This window comes from Elephantulus edwardii, unplaced genomic scaffold (assembly GCF_000299155.1).
Source record: "Elephantulus edwardii isolate Elephantulus edwardi_28Jun2011 unplaced genomic scaffold, EleEdw1.0 scaffold00062, whole genome shotgun sequence".
Classification (NCBI taxonomy): domain Eukaryota; kingdom Metazoa; phylum Chordata; class Mammalia; order Macroscelidea; family Macroscelididae; genus Elephantulus; species Elephantulus edwardii.
Window position 1 is genome coordinate 5,199,714 of NW_006399812.1, and position 20,791 is coordinate 5,220,504.

The 20,791-nt window shown below is 38.0% G+C and overlaps 1 protein-coding gene across 1 annotated transcript in view; it reads right to left on the reverse strand.

The window, feature by feature from the left end:
• Positions 1 to 20,791, reverse strand: part of SUCLA2 (succinate-CoA ligase, ADP-forming, beta subunit) — a 48,368-nt gene that overhangs the window by 3,364 nt on the left and 24,213 nt on the right. Inside the window, exons 7-9 of the mRNA XM_006887807.1 lie at positions 4,874 to 5,035; positions 4,636 to 4,778; positions 1,175 to 1,295 (exon numbers count right to left, since the gene is read on the reverse strand). Coding sequence (XP_006887869.1) covers positions 1,175 to 1,295; positions 4,636 to 4,778; positions 4,874 to 5,035 — 426 coding nt within the window. The remainder of the gene's footprint in view (positions 1 to 1,174; positions 1,296 to 4,635; positions 4,779 to 4,873; positions 5,036 to 20,791) is intronic.

Here is a 20,791-nt window from a genome sequence, read left to right on the forward strand (position 1 = left end):
ATTGAGCCTCAATCCATATTGTAGGCTGCAGTCCTTGACCCTCTGCAGCAAGCACTTCAAGTCCTCCTCAGTTTCAGCAAGCAGGCTTGTGTCATCTGCATAACGCAGATAATAGATATTCTACCAATCCTGACGCCACACTTCTCCTCATAGAGCCCAGCCTCTCAGATAATCTGTTCGGCATAAAGGTTGAGAAGGTATGGAGATAGGACATATCCCTGGCATACACCCTTCCCAATTTTGAACCATGCAGTGTTTCCTTGCTCTGTTCTGACAACTACCTCTTGGTCCAAGTATAGGTTTCGCATTAGTATCATCAAGTGTTCTGGGATTCCCATTCTTCTCAGAGTCAGCCACAGTTTGTTATGATCCACATAGTCAAACATCCTTGCATAATCAATGACACACAGTTAGACATTCTTCTGGTACTCCCTGCTTTCAGCTAAGATCCATCTAACATAAGCTACAACCACCCTAGTATCATGACCCCTTCCAAACCCAGCCTGGACTTCTGGCAGTTCTCTGATGATGTGCTGTTCCAGTTGTTTTTGAGTAATCTTCAGTAGAATCTTGCTTGCATTGAAATCAATGATATAGTTCTGTAGTTTCCATACTCTGTTCGATCACCCTTCTTTGGAATGGGAACAAATATAGATGTCTTCTAGTCAGTTGGCCAAGTGGTTGTTCTCCAGATTTCTTGGCACAACTTGGTGAGCACATTCAGGGCAGCATCCGTTAGCTGAAATACGTCAATTGGTATACCATCTATTGCTGGGGCTTTATTTAATTTGTTATTTCCTTCAAAGCAGCTTGAACTTCTTCGTTTCATTAAAAACATATGGGGGGGGGGGGTGAGGAACCCACTAAAAACACCACCTAAGCTGTTTGAAAACTGTACTATAAATAAACTTAATTTCTCTGAAATAATAAACTTTTTTTTTAAATTAAGCAAAACAAGTAAAAAAAAGGTTTATTAAAGTAATGCAAAATAGGCATGGTGGGTAAAGGACAAGATGTATGGAAGAGTTAAAGAGAAACGTAAAAGGGGGGACCACCCCTGAAAGATCAAGGGTGGACCTAAAACTTAGGGCATGCTGCCAGGAGAGCTGAAGTGACAAACTTTACAACAAGTGAACTTGTGAAAGTGAAAATGCAAGCTGTCTTTGACACTCACCTTGTAACCGTACCACAATAGGTATTTTAATTTCCAAGTCTTTGACTGCCATAACTATACCCTGCGCAATAACATCACATCGCATGATCCCTCCAAAAATGTTGACCAGGATAGCCTGTACCTGTCAAAAAAGAGCTTCTGATAGATTAAAGTTGAAGGAGAATGATTATTATTTTTCTTTTGCAACAAATCCTAGCATTTGTGCATCAAGATAAAATTAATTGCACAGCAACATTATCACAGCATATGTGATCGCTCTGGCTCTCACTACTGATGTCTGTACAGTCTGCCTACCTGAGTAATTCCAACATCTGGCTCATAATCTCCTCTATGCTTATCTGTACCAACAAGGTCTCTAGAATTTCCTTCATTTGTTTCCTATTTTTAAAAAAATCAAATGAATTTCTAACATGACTACCTTAGATCAGATTCTAAGTGTCACATGCAATCCCTTTAGTGTTTAATTCACTATGATCTCCACATTATTCCCATCACAAAGCTTTTCTTTCACAAAGCAAATCTTCTAAATCATCCAATTTCTCCTATATATCCACTTCCGGTTATACTTCAATCCAAACCTCAGGGTCCTCTTAGGGTACCACCACACTGACAGTTCTGAATCATCATTCTATCCTTTAAAAAAAAAAAATAACAACTATGAGATATCATCTCACCCCAGTAAGAATAGCAAAATTTAACAGGCAGCAAACATCAAAGGCTGGTGAGGCTGTGGAGAAACCGGAACCCTTATTCACTGTTGGTGGGAGTGTAAACTGATGCTTTCTCAAAAAGTTGAAAATTAAAATACCATTTGACACAGCAATTCCACTACTGGGAATTTACCCTAAAGAAATCTCAACCGTCATCCAAGCAGATATATGCACACGCATGTTTATTGCAGCTTTGTTCGCAATAGCAAAGAGTTTTAACAACCCATGTGCCCATCAACAAATGAATGGTATCAGAGAAGCTCTGGTATATTCATACAATGGAATATTATGTAGCATTGAAAAACAAGGAACTCATGAAATATTATGCTAAATGGATGACTCTGGAAGACATTATGCTGAGTGAAATATCTCAGTCACAAAAGGACAAATATGGCATAGGGCCACTGTTGTAAAACGGGACTGACATCAGGGTTGAGGGAAGGCAGAGAAGAAGGTGAGAAATGATGTATACTGCATTGAAACAGATGAGGGAGAAAACTGTTTAAAAGGGATATATGATTGGGTATTATTTTCATGACAGGAGTCCAGAATGAAGGCTGCACAGTGGAGTGGACTTGGGGGGAGGGATTGCTTCACAATGAAAGTTTTTCTTTTACTTTTCAAGGAGAAGAGTGAATGGGGGGAAGGGGGAAATAGGGAGAAAAGTTCAACAACAAATGACTGGAAACCCTAAGTCTCTGTAAACTTTCATTAAAACTAATAAAAGAAAAATATATAAGAGACAATTCATTTGGCTACAAGAGAGCTTGCGATCCAGTAAGATACAAATGAGTTATAGACTCACCAAGACACTGTTCTCCCAAACTCAAAGGGAAGCTAGGAAGGCTTGGGGAAAACTGAAGCCCTTAGATTCAGTATACAAACAACTTTCTCAATCTACCTCCAATAATGCCCTTTTCAAATGTCATTGTCTGTGAATGGCATGAAAGGGTTGAGCTGCACTCCTTTGTTTGCTAACAATCTACAACTCATAAATCCCATTCTCTGTTCAATCTCCTCTCCTTTCACTTTAACTTTTTTTGCCCCTAACACTGCCTTACTCAAGCTATGTCCCTAAAAGGCTTTTCATTCCTCCACCCCTTTATAATCCTCCAAATCTATTCGTTTCCAGTTGATCTGACATTCATTATGGAGTTTGGAAGTCACAGTCAAGCAATTCAACAACACTGCTGCCTACATGATCAATTCCCTCACATCCATACCTCTGCTATCCTGGTTCAATAGAGCATCCTTAAATGACCCCACCAATTACTTTATCATTCCAACTGTAAGCAAAAGAACACATACTCATTCCCAGCACATCTGAGGAGTGGCATGGTAACATTTTATCAGCAATCATCTCCATCCTTCGCAGCCTGTTCATACTCTTACTATCCCACTCCAAACTCTTTCAGTAAATGATATGGCCTGAGAGTTCACCGAAAAAGGGAATCTAAGGCAGGATATCTAGTCATCTTCCTTTTTATCGCTAAAATATTTATCATAGATGCATTTGTCCCTTCTTCAAGGAAAATGCGAACTCTTTCTCACCTATTTATTGCATTGCATTGCCTCCTGTAACTTCATTCAACTACTTTCACCTCCTCCTTTAACTTCCAATCTCTTTTCTCTCAGCCAATGCCTTGAAACAAGCAAGTAATTATACATCATTCAACTCTCTTCAAACTTACCTGTCATCAAGTGACAGGACTGTCTTTCCTTGCCTTCAGATAAAAAACATTCTACACTAATAATTTCTCATGGATTTAACTACTCTCTCAATAGCCAGTCACAATCAGTTAACATCTGCCCTCTGCCCCCACCCTGGTTCTTAACACTAGTAGCCAGTTACAATTGAGCAGACTCTGACCCATGGCAACCACATAGCCAACGTAGTACAGGATTTTCACTGGCTGATTTTCAGAAGTAGATTACCAGGTGTGGTGTTCAAAATGGCCACCAGGGTTCCCTTGCACTGGACTACTAACCTAAAAGCTGGCAATCTGAACCCACCTAGCAGCTCTGCAGAACGTCTGACATTCTGCTTCTGTTGAAATTACAGACAAGGGGGAAAAAAAAAAAGAAAAAAAATTACAGACAAGAAATTTCTATTCTGTAATGCATGAGCTGCTATGAATTAGAACTATCTTGGCCACAACAAATAAGGTTTTAGTAATATCTTCAGATATTGTCACCTTACCAGAAAGAGACCTGGTTTAAATCCCAGTCAATACACACCATATATAGGGAGCATGCACCTGTCAGTGGAGTTTTTGCATGCTACTAGATGTTGATAATTCAGTGATACTGCTAAACTGACTAGGAAGAAAGGTCTGATAATCTACTTTGCAAAAATATGCCAGTAAAAATCCAAGAGATCACAATTATCCCTCCTATTATTATGGGGCCCTCGAATTGATGGCTGACCTGGCAGCCACTAACAAGACCATCCAATAGTTTCTCATCTTGTTTGCTAAAACACAACAGGAAACTTACTTTTCTCTAGCTAATGTTTTTTAAAAAACATCTAAACAGTAGTGTTTTACTGATAAAAGGTTTATTTTAATAAATACAAAATTACTGAGTAAAAATTGGGTCTTTAAAACAGGGTTTTCTAGTTAATTTTTTATTTAATATCATTCTCTTTTAAAATTACTTAGATATTTTTCTTTGTAGTACAATCATCACAGCTACTAATTAACCAAGTTACTTCTCACTATGCAAAGCCTAAAATAAGAGTCTTGCCCTTACCTTTTTATCTGAAGTGATAAGCTTAAATGCTTCTGTTACTTGATCAACAGTGGCACCACCACCAACATCAAGAAAGTTGGCTGGAGTTCCTCCATGAAGTTTTATTATATCCATTGTGGCCATAGCCAGACCAGCACCATTTACTATTGAGAGGGGGGAAATGGTTTGTATAAGCAACAAACACAGAGAATATAAACTATGTTTGTCCAATCAAATTCAAATTCTAAAAATATGATACCCAGACAGCCTATATTTCCATCCAGTCCAATGTAGTTGAGATTTGCTTTAGTTGCAGCTTTGTCTCTTTCATCTTCCTGGGTCCAGTCCTGTAGGTCAAAGATTTTCTTCTGGCGATAAGCCGAGTTACTATCAAAATTAATCTTTGCATCCATGCACAGCACTTTAAAGGGGAAAGAAAAGAAAGAGATCTTAACTTCAAGACAATGACAATAAACTATTCTATACTATGTAGATGACATGAAAAACATTTTTGTCATACTTAACATTAATTGAATTGTGCCTCCAAAAATACATAGATATAGTGATACAATGTAGAAGTTGCATAATAATCTCCCATAATCTGATAAACCTGAGAAGGATTAAAAGGGGGATACAGGCCTCCACAAGAAAAAGACTGATAACACAATTACAAAATGGGTAAAAGACATGCAAAGAATTTTAACAGAGGAAGATATCCAAATGGCCAACATGAAGAAATGCTCAAAATCACGGTAAATAAGAGAGATGCAAATCAAAACCACAATGAGAAACCAACTCTCTCTAGTAGCTGTGGCAAAGTTTAACAGGACAGTAAGCAATAAACATTGGAGAGGATGTGGCTAGACAGGAACTCGTATACACTCCTGGTGGAACTGTAAAATGGTGCAACCACTCTAGAAGACAGTTTGGTGTTTCCTCAGAAAGCTGAACATGGAAATTCCATATGACCCAGCTATTCCAATGCTTGGAATATACCCCAAGAAGATGAGGATTGAGACACAAATGGAGATTTGTACACCAATGTTCATAGTAGCATTATTCACTGTTTTAGACCAAGGGTAAATTATATTAGTAAGTATTAAGAACGAGACAAAACACCACCAATGTAGGAGAAAATACAGAGGTAAAGCAGGAGGTGAGCATTTCAAACAACTGAAGCACCCAACCCATCTTCCCTGTGCCTTTATTGAAAATTGCCAGGGAGCAAATCACAAAGAGAATTCAATGCAAATGAAGCTAAGCTCTTTCTATTGAAAACCTTATGGTTAACGCAAGAGGGAGGGGTTAGCAAATACAAGAATCATGTAAATGCTTAAGGTTTGCCTTAGTGTCTACCCCTATAAACATCTAAAGTCTGCCTTAGTGCTTCAGAGTGAATGAATTCCAGCTTGCATCCACTCCTCCCTCATATCCTGATATGTTGTTGTTGCTGTTGTTGTTACGTGCTGTCAAGTCACTTGCAACTCATAGTGACCCTATGTACAAGAGCCCTAAACGCTCTATCCTGTGCCAACCTCACTGTCTCCAACACACTCATTCCCACCACCCCAATCACAGAACTGATCTATCTCATCAAGGGTCTTCCTCTCCTGCACTGTCCCTCCACTCTCCCAAATATGATGTCCCTCTCCAAGGACCAGTCCCTCCTTGCAACATGCCCAAAATATGTCAGACGAAGCTTCAGAATCCTTGACTTTGGCTTCCCACAATTCACCATTTCAAGAACATAGAAAATAGCCCAAATATCCAACCACAATAGAATGGACTAAGGAATTCTGGAACATTCACATGATGGAATGCTATGCAGCATGCAGGACCAATGATTTTGAAAATCACTACCTCCCTTGGGAGGTCTGGAGAGCATTATGCTAAGTGAACCAACTCAGTCTCATAAGGACAAATACTATATATAAGACCATTATTATAGAACGAGTATGAGGATCCAAGGCAGAAAGTAGAGGGGACCTGGATGGGGGGAGGTGGTAATCACAGGGTCGAACATTTTGATAGGTGAGGAAGGAGTGGGTAAAAAAATGGGAAAAATATAGTTTGAAAAACAACGTATACGAACTTTGTTAAGTAAGCCAGTATAAAATAAAAATTTTATTTTTTTTAAAGTTGGATCTAATCCCATCACAGCCTTAGATAGAAGGGTAGATTCCCCTCAGATGTGGCCTTGAATACCTTTTATCTTACTGTACAGAGAGGGCAAGAAAACCTGGGCTCTTGTGCCACAAAGAAATAATCAAGAGTCAAGAGTAGAGTGTGTATTTTCAGCCTGGGCCCCAATGCCACAAAGTTCCTTGACTTCAGGGAAGGCCAGCTGCATGAATATCTCCAGGCAACAAAGCATCTAAAAGATGCTGAAGGACAAAAGGGCTTTCACGCACACTCAACAGAGAAGGCCTTCCTCTAAACATGCACCAATTTGAACGTCCAGCCTCTTAAGTGGTAAGAGAATGCGTTTCTATTTGTTAAAACAATCCACTTGTGATATCTCTATTAAAGCAGCACCAGAAAAACACAAAATTACTTACTGAATTCCATTTACACTTGCAATGAACTCAAACCATTTGGCAAAAAAGAAAATTTTAGAATTAAAACTGCCCCAGCAATAGAGAAAAGAAAAAAAAATTTTTAAAGTAAAAAATAACTTTCTTTTCATTATCAAGAATTAAATGTCTACGCTCTAGTCTACCTTTTATTTAGGTCCTAGATTCTATCCTCATCATCTGCTCAAAGACTTTGCTGTAACAACTGTACCTACCTGTTTTCTATATCTCACATCTGTTGGCTAAATCTACAAATGCAGAATGTCGACATTCTCTATCTACAATTTACCCCAGATCTGAAAATCTCTTTGCCTTCGGGGGGGGGGGGGGGGAAGGAAGGACTCTGATCACCCAGCTGGTAGGGAGTTGTGCCACTAAAGGCCACATCTTTGTAGGGGTTCGAATCTACCAGTAACTCCAAGGAAGATGTGATTTATAGCCTCCTAAAGAATTTAGACTATCAAAACTTTATCATACTTGGATCCACAATTAATACACTTGGGAGCAGATCAAGAGACGTACTGTACTCAGAAATTGAGGAGCAAAGATGTTAAGTCTGAGGACTAAGCTGTGCCTTATTCAGGCCATGGTCTTTTCAGTCATTTACTATGACAATGAGAGCTGGACAATGAATAAAAATGTTAGAAGAATTATTTTTTTATTCATTATTTTTTATGCAACATATATAATTTTTTACAGCATATTCTTTCCATTTAATTTTTCCCCCGTTCATTCACTGTTGTACCTTTTCCTCCCTGCCTACCCCTCCCCCCAGTTCGTTTTTCTCTTTGAAGAAAAAAAAATTCTTTCATTGTTATACAATCCTCTCAGTCCACAGTCCACTTTAATATGCATTTCTTTTTCTGTAATTTTGTCATGAAAATAATACCTAATCCTCTATTCCTTTTAAACAGTTCTCTCCCTCATCTGTTTCAATACAGTATACATTATTTATCCCTCTTTTCTTAGGTTGCCCCCAACCCCGATGTCAGTCCTGTTTTACAACAGTGGCACTATCAGTATTTGTCCTTTTGTGACTGAGATACTTCACTCAGTATTATGTCCTCCATGGCCACTCATTTTGTGTAATATTTCATGAGTTCCTTGTTTTTCAATGCAGCAAAGTATTCCATTGTGTGAATATACCACAGCTTCTCTATCCATTCATTTGTTGATGGGCACTTGGGTTGTTTCCAACTCCTTGGTCTTGTAAACAAAGCCACAGTAAACATGGGTACGCATGAAGAATTACTGATGCCTTTGGAGTGTGGTGTTGGACAAGAGTATTGAATAGCCCATGGACTGCCAAAAGAATATGTCATAGAGAAGGTGCAGCCTGATTGCTCCTTGGAGGCAAAGATGATGCAGCTTTGTCTCACATACTTTGAGCTAGGAAGGGCTATTCCTTGGAGAGAGATGTCATGCTTGGGAAGGTAGAGAGGCAGCAAATGAGAGGAAGACCTTCAGCCAGGGTGGTTGACACAGTGAATGCAGCAATAGGTGATTGTGAGGATGGTACAGGCTAAGACAGTGTTCAGACTGGTTATTCAGTCACTCATAGAGTGACTATGAGTTGTACTCGACGGCACCTAACAACAACAAAAAAGTACCTGGAGGGTCAGGTATAAGTCAGTTGTTCAAACTTGATGACAATGAGTTTACATTTTTTAGTTTGTTTGCCTTCTGAAAATATCCTGTGAACATCTGAGGAGCATTTCAAAGTTGTGAGTAAAAAAGTAAGCTACTCAGATTCTCTCTCAGAATTTTCCCCCATTTCAGCAAACAGTAGCTTATTCCAGTTGCTCAGAATAAGATAAGATTTCATCCTGGAGTTCTTTCTTTTTACACTCAACATCTAATATAATACATCAGCAAAACTTACTGGTTGTTCTTTCTAAATACATCCTGAATGCTACGTCTAAGTATTTCCATTCCAGGAAACCATATTTTCACTAGGATTTTACTATTATCCTTATTTCTTTTCCTCTTCAATCTATTCTCTAAACCATCAAGGGGATCCTATCAAAAGCAAACTCTGACCATATATTGTAGCTCCAAAGCCTCCAGGTCTTCTCAGCCCAGTTCTTACTAAATGCTACAAAGTCTTACAGACTATACCACCCTTCTTAACACAATTACTTCTGACTTCATCTTTCAGTACTTCATTCCTTCCTTACAACAACAATCTTCTTCAATGCTCCTAAACAAGTAGAAGGCTGAAAGAATTGAGCAGTTTCAGCTGCTGCCCAACACAAGACAGAGTTTAGAGTCCAGCTAAATCAATAATAGAAAAATTTAATATTTCTCAAGGGAATCTAACAGAATTCAGTCTCAGTCAGTAGATTTTTCCAATCAATTGCTATGCATCTGAGAGCTGGACAATGAATAAGGATAAAAAAGGAATCAATGCGTTTGAGTTGAGGTGTTGGGAAATACTGAACAACACAGGGACTGCTAAACAACATATAGGTATGTCTTGGGAAAAGTGCAACCACAGTGCACTTTCTGACCCTCTACCTTTTGCAGCATGTCTCTTTGCAAGGCCTCATTCCTCCCGAAAATATGCCCAAAGGTAGAGAGGAAGTTTCATCATTCTTGCCTCTGAGAAGCACTCTGCTTGCACTTCTTTCAAGACAGATGTGTTTCCCAAGAAGGATAAGCACAATAAAAATCACACCAGTCTGATAATGGCACAAATTAAAAAATGAAAGACACAAAGAAAATCTTGAAAGAATCCAAAGAAAGAAGTAAACATTCAGTTGAAAACTAACTCTTCAACAAAAACAGAAGAGTCAGAAGGCAACAGACCAGTATCTCTAAAGTGATGAAAACTAAAAGAAAAAAAAGTGGTGAAAACTACTCCTTAACAAAAAATCATATGGCCCAACATATAAATAGGGTCAAAATTAAGAAATAAGGATAATGGAAGCTAGGCTACTAAAAGTTGGATAAGAGATTTATGACTATGAAAAACTATAAAATTAAAACTGGTAATTTTGAAAATTACTTCATGGGAGTTTGTTGGACTATTATATTTTTCTATCAACATAAAAACCTGGAGGCAGCAGAAATCAAGGAGTATAATATGCACAGCAAATAGTGATTTAATTCTGCAAAAATTCTCTCCTCAAAAAGCTGAACACAGAAATTCCATATGACCCAGTTATTCTACTCCTTGGAATATACCCTGAAAAAATGAGAACTGAGGCACAAACAGAGATTTGGACACCACTGTTCATAGGAGCATTATTCATCATCGCAAGAACATGGAAACAGGGCAAATGTCCAACCACAAACGAATGGACTGAGAAATTATGGTATATTCACACAATGGAATACTATGCAGCACACAGGAGCAACGATTTTATAAATTATTACCTAACTTGGGAGGGACTGGAAAGCATTATGCTGAGTGAACTAACTCAGTCCCATAAGGACAGATATTGTATAAAACCATTATGGTGTATAAAAATCCAAGAGGGGTGGGAGAGGATGGAGTCAAAGGAATGAGAATGTGCAGGGGGAGGAGAATTAATCATCAGCTTGTACAATTTGATGGGTGCAGGGGTGAGGGAAATTGAAAGAATCTGTTCTCTAAAACAATGTATTAGAATTTTATAAATAAACTAGTGTAAAATTAAAAACAACATCACTCATCATCAAATTAATATTTTGTTGAACAGAAGAAAAATGCAGGCAATTCTCATTTTTTATTTTTCCAAATGAATTTTAAATCTTTTTCTATGTTCTGAATCCCTGAGCACTTATCTTGATGTATCAATTAAGAAACATCTGGCCACTCTTAATATTAAAACTTCCTCACAGGTCTAATAACTTTTTATTTTAATTATGCTTCCTTCATTAACTCTGTGTTATTTGAAACTACATTCTTTAAATTTAAAACAACATAAAAAAAAAAAAATGACATGGTTTGGGTTTTTTGGTGGGAAAAACACTATGAAAAACAAAAAATCCATTGTCATCAAGTTAACTCCAACTCATAGAAGCCCGCTGTTGTTGTTATGTGCCATTGACTCAACTGTGACTCACAGTGACCCTGTGAACAATGACTGAACCTTGCCCCATCCTGGGTTGACCTCACCAACCCTGAGATACCTGCCCCACTGCCACAGTCACTGTGTCAATCTATCTCATCCAGGTTTTCCTTTCTTGTATTAACCCTCTACCCTTCTAAGCAAGATGTCCTTCTCCAAGGACTGCTCCCTCCTGACAACAGGCCCAACATATGTGAGAGTTTCAAAATCCGTGACTTTAACAAGCAACCTGGTTTCACCCCCTTCAGGACAGATTTTGTCCTCTTGGCCGTTCATGGTATGCTCAATATATTTCTTCACTACCACAACCCAAAGGCATCAACTGCTCAGATCATACCTGCCCCAGAGGATATTCAAGGCTGTGGTCTAGTAGTAAGAAGCTGCCCTGAAATCCCAAAGGTATACAGTTTAAATTCACCAGCTGATCCATGGAAGAAGATGGGCAATTTCCTCCCATGTGATTAAGTGCCTATGAAAACCTACTGGAGGGTCAGCTATAAGTTAGTTCTGACCTGATAGTACACAACATCAATAATCTTTAAGGAAGCAAATTACCCCATGTTTTTGTTGTTGTTGTTGTTGTTAGGTTTAAGTTACTAACCCTTCAGTTAGCCATGGAGCTTTTTAACCATAGCACCACTAGGGTCTCTTTAGATAATGGGGTAAGAAAATAATTGGTGATGAGTTGGGACCAACTCACAGATGACCCTCTCGGCTTTCAGAGCTATAAATCACCCAGGAGGAGACTGCCCATCATCACTCCACATAGCAGCAAGTATATTTGAACCACCTGCCTTTGGATTGGCAGTGCAACTCCTTACCTACTAGGCTCCAAGAGCTCCCCTGGTATTACGATGTTGTGTTAAGTCTGGTGACATCAAGTTAAGTATGATTCATAACAACCCTATAAACAACAGATCTAAATCCTATCCTATTCTCTGTCATCCTCTTAATTTCTGACATACTTGAGCCCATTGTTGCAGTCATTGTGTCAATCCAATATCGCTGAGAGTCTTTCTCTCTTTTGCCAACACTCCACCTTTCCAAGCATGATGTCCTTTTCCAAGAAACAGCTCCTAGTTCTCCTAGCAACATATTCAAAATATGTGAGATAGAGATTTGTCATTATTGCCTCCAAGGAGCATTCTGGCTGTACTTTCTCCAAGACATATTTGTTCTTTAGGCAGTCTATGGGATATTCAGCACTCTTCTCCAAAACAACAACTCAAAGGCTTCAATCCTTAGCTCTCAGATGCAGAGCAAGTGACTGAAAAGATCACAAATCAGGTGCACTTTGTTCCTGAGTACAGACTTTCCTAAAGCAATGCATTTCCAGATCTCCTGACTGCTGGTACAAAGGGTATTAACTGTGGAGGCAAGTATGATGAAGTAGTTGACAGTTTCAATCTTTTCTCCATCTACCATGATGTGTCTATCAGTGCAGTACTGAGACTTTATTTTCCTGATGTTGAGATGAAGTCTTCTTCACTCTGAGCAAGCAAAGCTGTGTCACCTGCATAGCACAGGGTGTTGATGATCCTGATGCTGTATTTTTCTTCATTGAGTTCAGCCACCATAGAAAGTGGTCTGGCACTTTCTCAAAAAAGTGTAAACAGAATTATCATTTGATCCAGCAACTCCACTACTGGGGATATATCCTAAAGAAATAAGAGCCATGACTCAAATATGTATGAAATGTATGTACACCATGTTTATTGTTGCATTATTCACAAGAACAAAGAGAGGGAAGCACCCAAGTGGTCATCAACAAATGAATGGATAGAAAACTATGGTATATTCACACAATGAAATATTAAGCAGCACTGAAAAACAAAGAACTCACAGAACATTACACTTCACGGAGGAGCCTGGAAGATATAACGCTGAATGAAATATCTCAGTCGCAAATGGACAAATAATACCTAACATCACAGTTATATAACAGGACAGATATGGAGGGGTTGCGGAGAGAAAGAGATAAGAGTAAATAGATAATGAAGACTCAATTAGATCAGATGAGGGGAAGAATTGTTTGAAAAGACTATATGAATGTGCATTATATATATATGACAACAATCTAGAAGAAAGCGTGCACTTCAGCAGGGGCTAGAGAAGCAGGGAGGGGAAGAAACTGTGTAACAATAAAAAAAAATTTAAACTTTTTTTTAATATAAAAAAAAACAAAACAACTTTCCTTCAAGAGAGTCTCTCTACTCTGACAGAACACAGGATAAACATTTAAGTTCAACACTGAAGTGTGTGAGAGATCAAGTCTTCCCATTTGCTGACATCTCCTTTTATATTCAAAGAACTTAACCAAGTGTAAGTCTGGTCTCTCATTGTTTCTTTACTCACTTCTTCCCAGAGGACTGGAGACAATTAATTGAATGATAAACCTAGGTATTATAAAACCAGGCTTGGTTTTCTAATTCCATTTATTCGGAAATTCATTTTTTTATTCCACTTAGGAGTGTTCTGTCCTTAGAGATCTTAAAAAATTTATTGCTACTGAGTCAGAAGTGACTCAGAGCTGACCCTCCAGCAGGTTTCTAGAGGCTATAAATTACACTAGAGAGTGTATCTTTCACACAAGGAGCTTTAAGTGGATTTAAAACTCCAGAGAGGCACCACCTTTGAGTCAGCAAGCAGGACTCCCTGTGGACTACACCATCTCATGGATCAAGAGATCCCAAATGCTCTTTCTGGTTCACAGTCTGTCCCAGAAAGGAAGGCAGGCTACTCTGACACAATCTAGCTAATTCTGTGATACAGTTATCAAATCTATTTTGATTAGAGCAAATTAAAAAAAAAAATTCAAGGACTAAAAGGATCACTTAGTGACCCTAACAGTAATAGGAGCATCACAGTCTGTTTTAATTCTTCTCAAATATATTCATTTTATATTTGTGTTTCTACATCATCAATGGAAAAATAAGTCTACCACCTTCATTTATATAAACAACTAAACCAGTATATGTTAAGACTGACTTGACTCACTGCCATCAATTCAGAATGAACTCTCTGAGGCCGTAAATCACATGGGAGGAGAATGCCCATCTTTCTCTTATGGGGCTGCTGGTAGATTCGAACCACCAGAGAGGTGTGGCCTTTAAGTTAGCAAGGAAATCCCCTGCAGCCAGGCCACCAGAGCTATATATGTTGAAGTATACAAGAAACGAAATCCAGTGCCATCAAATCCAATTCATAGCAACTCCCCATTGGTTTCCAAAGCTGTAAATATGGAAAAAGACTGCCCATCTTTCAGAGTGGCTAGTGTATTCATACTTCAACCTGTTAGCTGGCAGCCCAGCACATTAAGCTCCACACTACCAGGACTCTTATTAAGAGGTATGCTTCATCATAAAAAAAAAATGCATAAAGGAGGTAACAAATTTTGTAATTCAAAGTGTCCATAAATACCAATTCAAAGGAATACTAATTTTACAAAATTTACATTGTATCTTGATAAATAGCTATTTAGTACAAAATTTTAAAATACTAAAATTTTTTAAGTTTTACCTTTGACATTAAAAAAGAATCTTACAAATAAATTCTATCAATTTACAGATGTTTACAATTACATAGTCTACACTGGCATAATGCCTGCTTTCAAAAAATATTTCAAAAGTACTATAAGAAATTATCCAACACAGCCTGAGTCTAGACTCATCTTTAAACTAAGAGCCTCTCCTCTACATTCCCACTACCCTGTTACTGTCTGCTTGCATGACAGTCACAATTTCTTACATTACTTTATTATATTTTATATTTACTACATATTAAGGCTGTCTTAACAGAGTATCACAATGCAGGTGAAACATATAGTCTTACAAAATCAATTTGTAGACTAGGTCACAAAACCCACTGCTGTTTTGTCAATTCTTATTCACAGCAACCTTACAAAAAGTAAGAATTATCCCACAGGTTTTCCATGGTTGAAGTATTCACAGAAGATTGCTATTAATTTTTTTGCCATGGAGCAGCTGATAGTTTGAATTACTGATCATTCAATAACCAATTTCTCTCCCAATTTCAGGGATTCCACGACTTGTAGATCCAAATTCCTAGGCCTTCTTCCTCAAGTTTTTCTGGGCTGCATCTCCTCTTTCATAAGGATATCAATGAAATGGGATTAGAGCCATCCTACTCCAGAATGACCTCATGTGAACTGACAGCATCTTAAAAACTCCCAATTTTCAAAAAGGTCATATTCATAGGTATCAGGGTTGAGACTTCAACCTGTTAAATCTTCAATATCTTTTTGAAAACACAATTCAACCCAAAACAAGTACTCTACCTCTAATTTCTTTCTCCTAGAAGAGTATTACCTATAAAACCTTTGTTGTTGTTGATTACCAGAGTTGAGCAACAATCATAACAACACTATGAACAAAAGCCCTGAAGCTTTTCTATAACTACTGTCATTTCTCCAAGTTCATAGAGTTTACGAAGTGGATGTCACTCCTGCTTCCAAACCTGAATCAATCTGGAAGCTCCACCAAGCACTGTCCACAATGGGTAGCCATTATGGTGTTTGGCACACCTATGGAACAGATGTTCCATTATGGCATTTAAGACACCAATGGCACAAGGTTCAGTGTCACAGCAAACCCAGATTACCTCAGCACAGCAAACTGATCAGAGTGCTATATAACTTAGAAGAATGCTCCTCCAAAATATAGTAACAAGGGATTAAAAAACAATCCCCCGGGCTCAACTTTTAAATATAAGGGCCTTCCAGGTGATCTTGTTGACTCTAAACAAGAGGCTTAAATAAAAATATAACCACACAATCCACACAGATCCTCAAACAAAACAAGAACACCATCTTACAGAGTCCAACTGCTTTATCCAACTCCAAAATGGAGACAAAGGCCTGGCATTATATGTTGCTGTTGTTGTTGTTAAGTGTCACCAAGTAGTGACCCTATAAACAAAAGACCTTAACCCTGTTCTATAACTATTGTCCTTTCTCTAAGTTCATAGAGTTTCCACAGGCATGTTTAGGAAGTGGATGCCACTCCTGCTCTCAAGCCTGTCTTAATCTGTGAGCTCAACCAAACACTGTCAACCATGTGTAACCATTATGGCATGTAACGTACCACTGGCATGCCACTCAGTATCTAGACATCCTTAAACCTCTGTACTACAGCAAAATCAAAGATGCACTGTGGGAAAAGCCTTTGGCTGATCATTTTACCTACAAAAAATATCGCTGGCAGGCAACCATTTTTTTGTGGTTAAGAGCACCACTTCTACAGAGGTACTCCACAGTCCAAGATATTCTGGAGTGGTGTTCCACTATCTGGGATACTACTAATTATGGTCACTCAGTTTCCTAGTTTAAAAATAAATAAATAAAATAAGGGTAATAAACCAAAACCAAAGATTCACTGTCCTTAAGTCAGTGCCAACTCACAGCAATTCTCTATCACATGACTATTATAATATCAAGTGAATCAAAGGAATCTAAAGCTACAAAGCATGACAGCATGCCTTGCTCAGAATACTTGCTTGCTTAAGTGTGGAGGGGTGGAGAAGTATTTTTTAATATATTTTAGTATAAATAAACAAAAAATACATAGTGAAAGATGCTAGCTGAAATGACAGTAAAGATAGACTTTTTAAAACTAGAAAAAAACCATTAATAGCATCTAAAAGAATACAGTACCTAGGAATAAACTTAAACAGAAATTTTATAATATAAAATAATTTTAATAGAAAATTACAAAATATTACTGAAAGAAGTTAAAGATGACTTCACTAAATCAAAGATTGTTCATGGACTGGAAAGCTTAATATAGTTGGAAGATGTCTGTTGTTGTTGTTGTCAGGTACCATGGAGTTGAGTATGACCCATAGTGACACTAAACAGATCTGAACCCTGTCCCATCCTCACACTTCTTGACACATTAGAGCCCATTGTGACAGTCACCAGGGCTATCCACCTGGTCGAGAGTCTTCCTCTCCTTTGCCAAACCTCTACCTTTTCAAGAATCATGTCCCTCTTCAAGGAAATGTTCCTAGGGGTGGAAGGTGTCTAGAGAGCAAAAAATGAAGACATGGGACACAGGGCCTTGAGCACCTCTCTGAAAGGCTCAGAGGAAGGAAGACTAGCACAACCCCTCACTGTCCCAAAGGAGAATGCAGATAAAAAGCCCATAGCCCAGCTCCATGGTTCCTCTAGAGGTACTCCAGCAGAAAGAGGTTTATTTATTGATTGTTGATTCACAGACTACGGTACCAACAGTGAGTTTTTTTAAGTGACATGAGTTGGAGAGTGGGGAAGGCAAAGAATATCACCCAATATAAATATCCAGGTTTTAGTCCAGTAGTTCTAAGGCACAATTCCTCAATTAGCCTAGGCTTCCAGTTTCAGTTCAGCAACAGCTTTTCCTTCCATCATCAAAGGCAAGAACAGCAAAACCCTTAACTGTAACTCCTCTCTCTATCTCAAGGCTCCTCTGGTTACACTTTGCCACAGTTTCTCCAAAGCAATGCCAGTCTCTCTACCACCATCACCAGGATCTCCTTCTTACTAGGGTCTCACTCTACTCTCGTTATCACCAGAGCCTTGCTCTAGTCTCCCTCAAATCCTGCTGCCTCAGTGTTGGAAGTACTCTTTTTTTATCCTAGTCCCATAGCTGTTGATGATTTGCAAGACTACGTGTCTATCGTTAAGGTAGCTGAAAACCAGAGGGAGCTGACCTAATGGCTAGACAAGCCAACTTTTAAGATAATACAACAGATAATATATCACACAAAATATCTATAAATTAAATGGAAACCCCATCAAAATTCCAATAGCCTTACTGCAGAAATTAAAAACTAACTCTCATATTACTATGGATGGGAAAGAGACAATGAACAGGCAAAGCAATCCAGTAGAAGAATGAAGTAGGAATACTTCTACCACCTCATTTGAAAAGATACTATTAAAGTTACAGCCTGTTACTGAAATATAAAAGCAACAGAACAGAATTAATAGTTCAGATAGGAATCTATTCATTTTCTCTACAAGGATGCTAAGTCCATTCAGTGGGAAAGATACAATGTTTCCAGTAATGGTACTATAAAAATTGGATATCTAAATGCAGAAGAATCAGTCAGGATCCACATCTCATACTATAAATAAAATTAAATTCAAAATGGACCCAAGGGCCTAAATGTGAAAACTAAAATCATAAAATTCTCAGAAGGAAATACATGGATGAGACTATGGAGCATAGTGTTTTAATAAGATTTAGTGGAGTACAAGATTTAAAAATAAAATCTCCAGCAGCAAAAGACAGATAAATAGATGGGACTTCATAAAAAGGTAATACTTTATATATCAAATGATTTTAACAACAAAATGAAAGTTTACAGATTGGTATAAAAATCTCATGAATCACAGATAAAGACCTATAGTAAAAAATAACTTATACAACTTAATATCAAAAGAATGAATGATTCGATTAAAAAAAAATGAGCAAAGGACAAGAATATACAGTTCACCAAAAAGGACATTCCAATACCCAGAAAGTCCATGAAAACAATGCTCAACACATTAGCCATTTGTTGTTGTTTGCTGTATTGAATCAAATGCTACTCATGACAACCAATCACATATGACAGACTAGAACTACACTACAGTGGCTTCATAGCTGCAATCTTTATGGAAGCAGATCACCAAGTCTTTTCTTCTTCAGTACTGTTGCGAGGGTCTGAACCTACAACCTTTAAGCTAGCAGGCACAAACTATCTTCCTCTCATCTGCTGATCCTTCTACTTTTCTAAGCATAATGTCCTTTTCTAAAACCTGGGCCTCTTCATAATGTGCCGAAAGTATGTGAGATGAAGTCTCACCATCCTTGCTTCTAAAAAGCATTCCAGCTGCACTTCTTCCAAGAAAGATTTGCTTCTTCTTTTGGTAGTCCATGAGATAGTGGATGCTCTCTAACATCACAATTCAAATGTCTTCCTTACTCATTGTCCAATTTTCACATGCAAATAAACAACTGAAAGTATCATGGCTTGGGTCAAGTGCATCTTAGTCAAGAAAAGCTTAAAGTGGCATCCTTATTCTTTAGCATTTTAAAGAGCTCCTTGGCAGCAGAAATGCCCAGTGCAATATGTTGTTTGATATCTAGACTGGTGCTTCCATGGGTGTTAAATGTAGACTCAAGTAAAACAAAACCCTGACATTTTAATCTTCACTTCATGTATCATAATGTTGTTTACTGGAGCAATTATAAACATTTTTGTTTTCTTTCTGTTGAGGTAGAATCCATACTGAAGGCTACAGTTCTTGAGCTTCATCAGTACATGTTTCAGCTCTGTTGTTGTTGCTGTTGTTAGGTGCCTTCAAGTTGAATACAATTCATTATAAGCAATACTATGTGATACTATGAACAACAAATATGTCTTATCTTGTGCTGTCCTCACAATCTCTTACATAGTTGAACCCATTGCTGTAGTCACAGTGTCAATCCACCTGATTGAGGGTCTTCTCCTTCGCCATCCCTCCATCATCCCAAGCATGAAGTCCCTCTCCAAGAAACAGTCTCTCGTAGTAACATATCCAAAGACTATGAGAGAAAACTTTATCTTTGCCTCTAAGAAGCATTCTGGGTGCACCTTCTCTAAGGTATGTTTGGTCTTTTGGCAATCCATGGGATATTCACCACAGTTCAGAGGCATCAATTCTTCTTTTCCCATATTTGCTCCTGCTCAGCTCTGAGCAGCATAGCGAAGTGACTGAAAAGACCAAGGACTTAATCAGGTGCATCTTGGTCCTCAAATTAACATCACTGTTCTTCAATAACTTGAAGAAGTCTCTGACTACAGATTTTCCCAGTGCAATATATCTCCAGATCGCCTGATTGCTGGTACCAAATCATGGATCCAAGTAAGACGAAATTGTTAACAGTTTCAATCTTTTCTCGATCTATCAGGATGCTGCCTATCAGTCCAGTGTCAACTGGGTCCTCAATTACAAGTATCCTATATAAGTAGGTGATAAGAAAGAACACAGAAGAGAAGATAACAACACAATCAAGGAGATAGAGACTTGATGAGGAGGCCACAAGTCAAGAAATACCAGAATTTCAATAAGCTTCCAGAAAGAGCACAACCCTGTTAACAACTTGATTTCAGATAGGCATAATGATTCTGGATATCTGCCTTCAAAGGAGTAGAGAGAGTTCTGTTGTTTTAAGATGGCCAGTTTGTAATTATATGTTAAGGGAGCCACAGAAATTTATCCAGAATCAAAGGACATTAACAGAAAAATCCTAGTAGAAGGAAAATAAACATACGCCCCAAAATATAAAAAATGTTCAATCTCACAGTACTCAAAAGATTAAAAAGCAATAAGATATCATTTCTTGATTATTACTTTGATAAAAACTAAGTCCAATAATATCACATTTGACAAAATATGCAAGTATGAGCTGAACACTCTGAACAGTGTATTATAACACATTTTCTAGAAAATAATCTAGTAAAAACTTATTTCAAACTTAGTGGGTAGGAAGTTGTACTTCTAACTCAAGGGCAGCTGGTTCA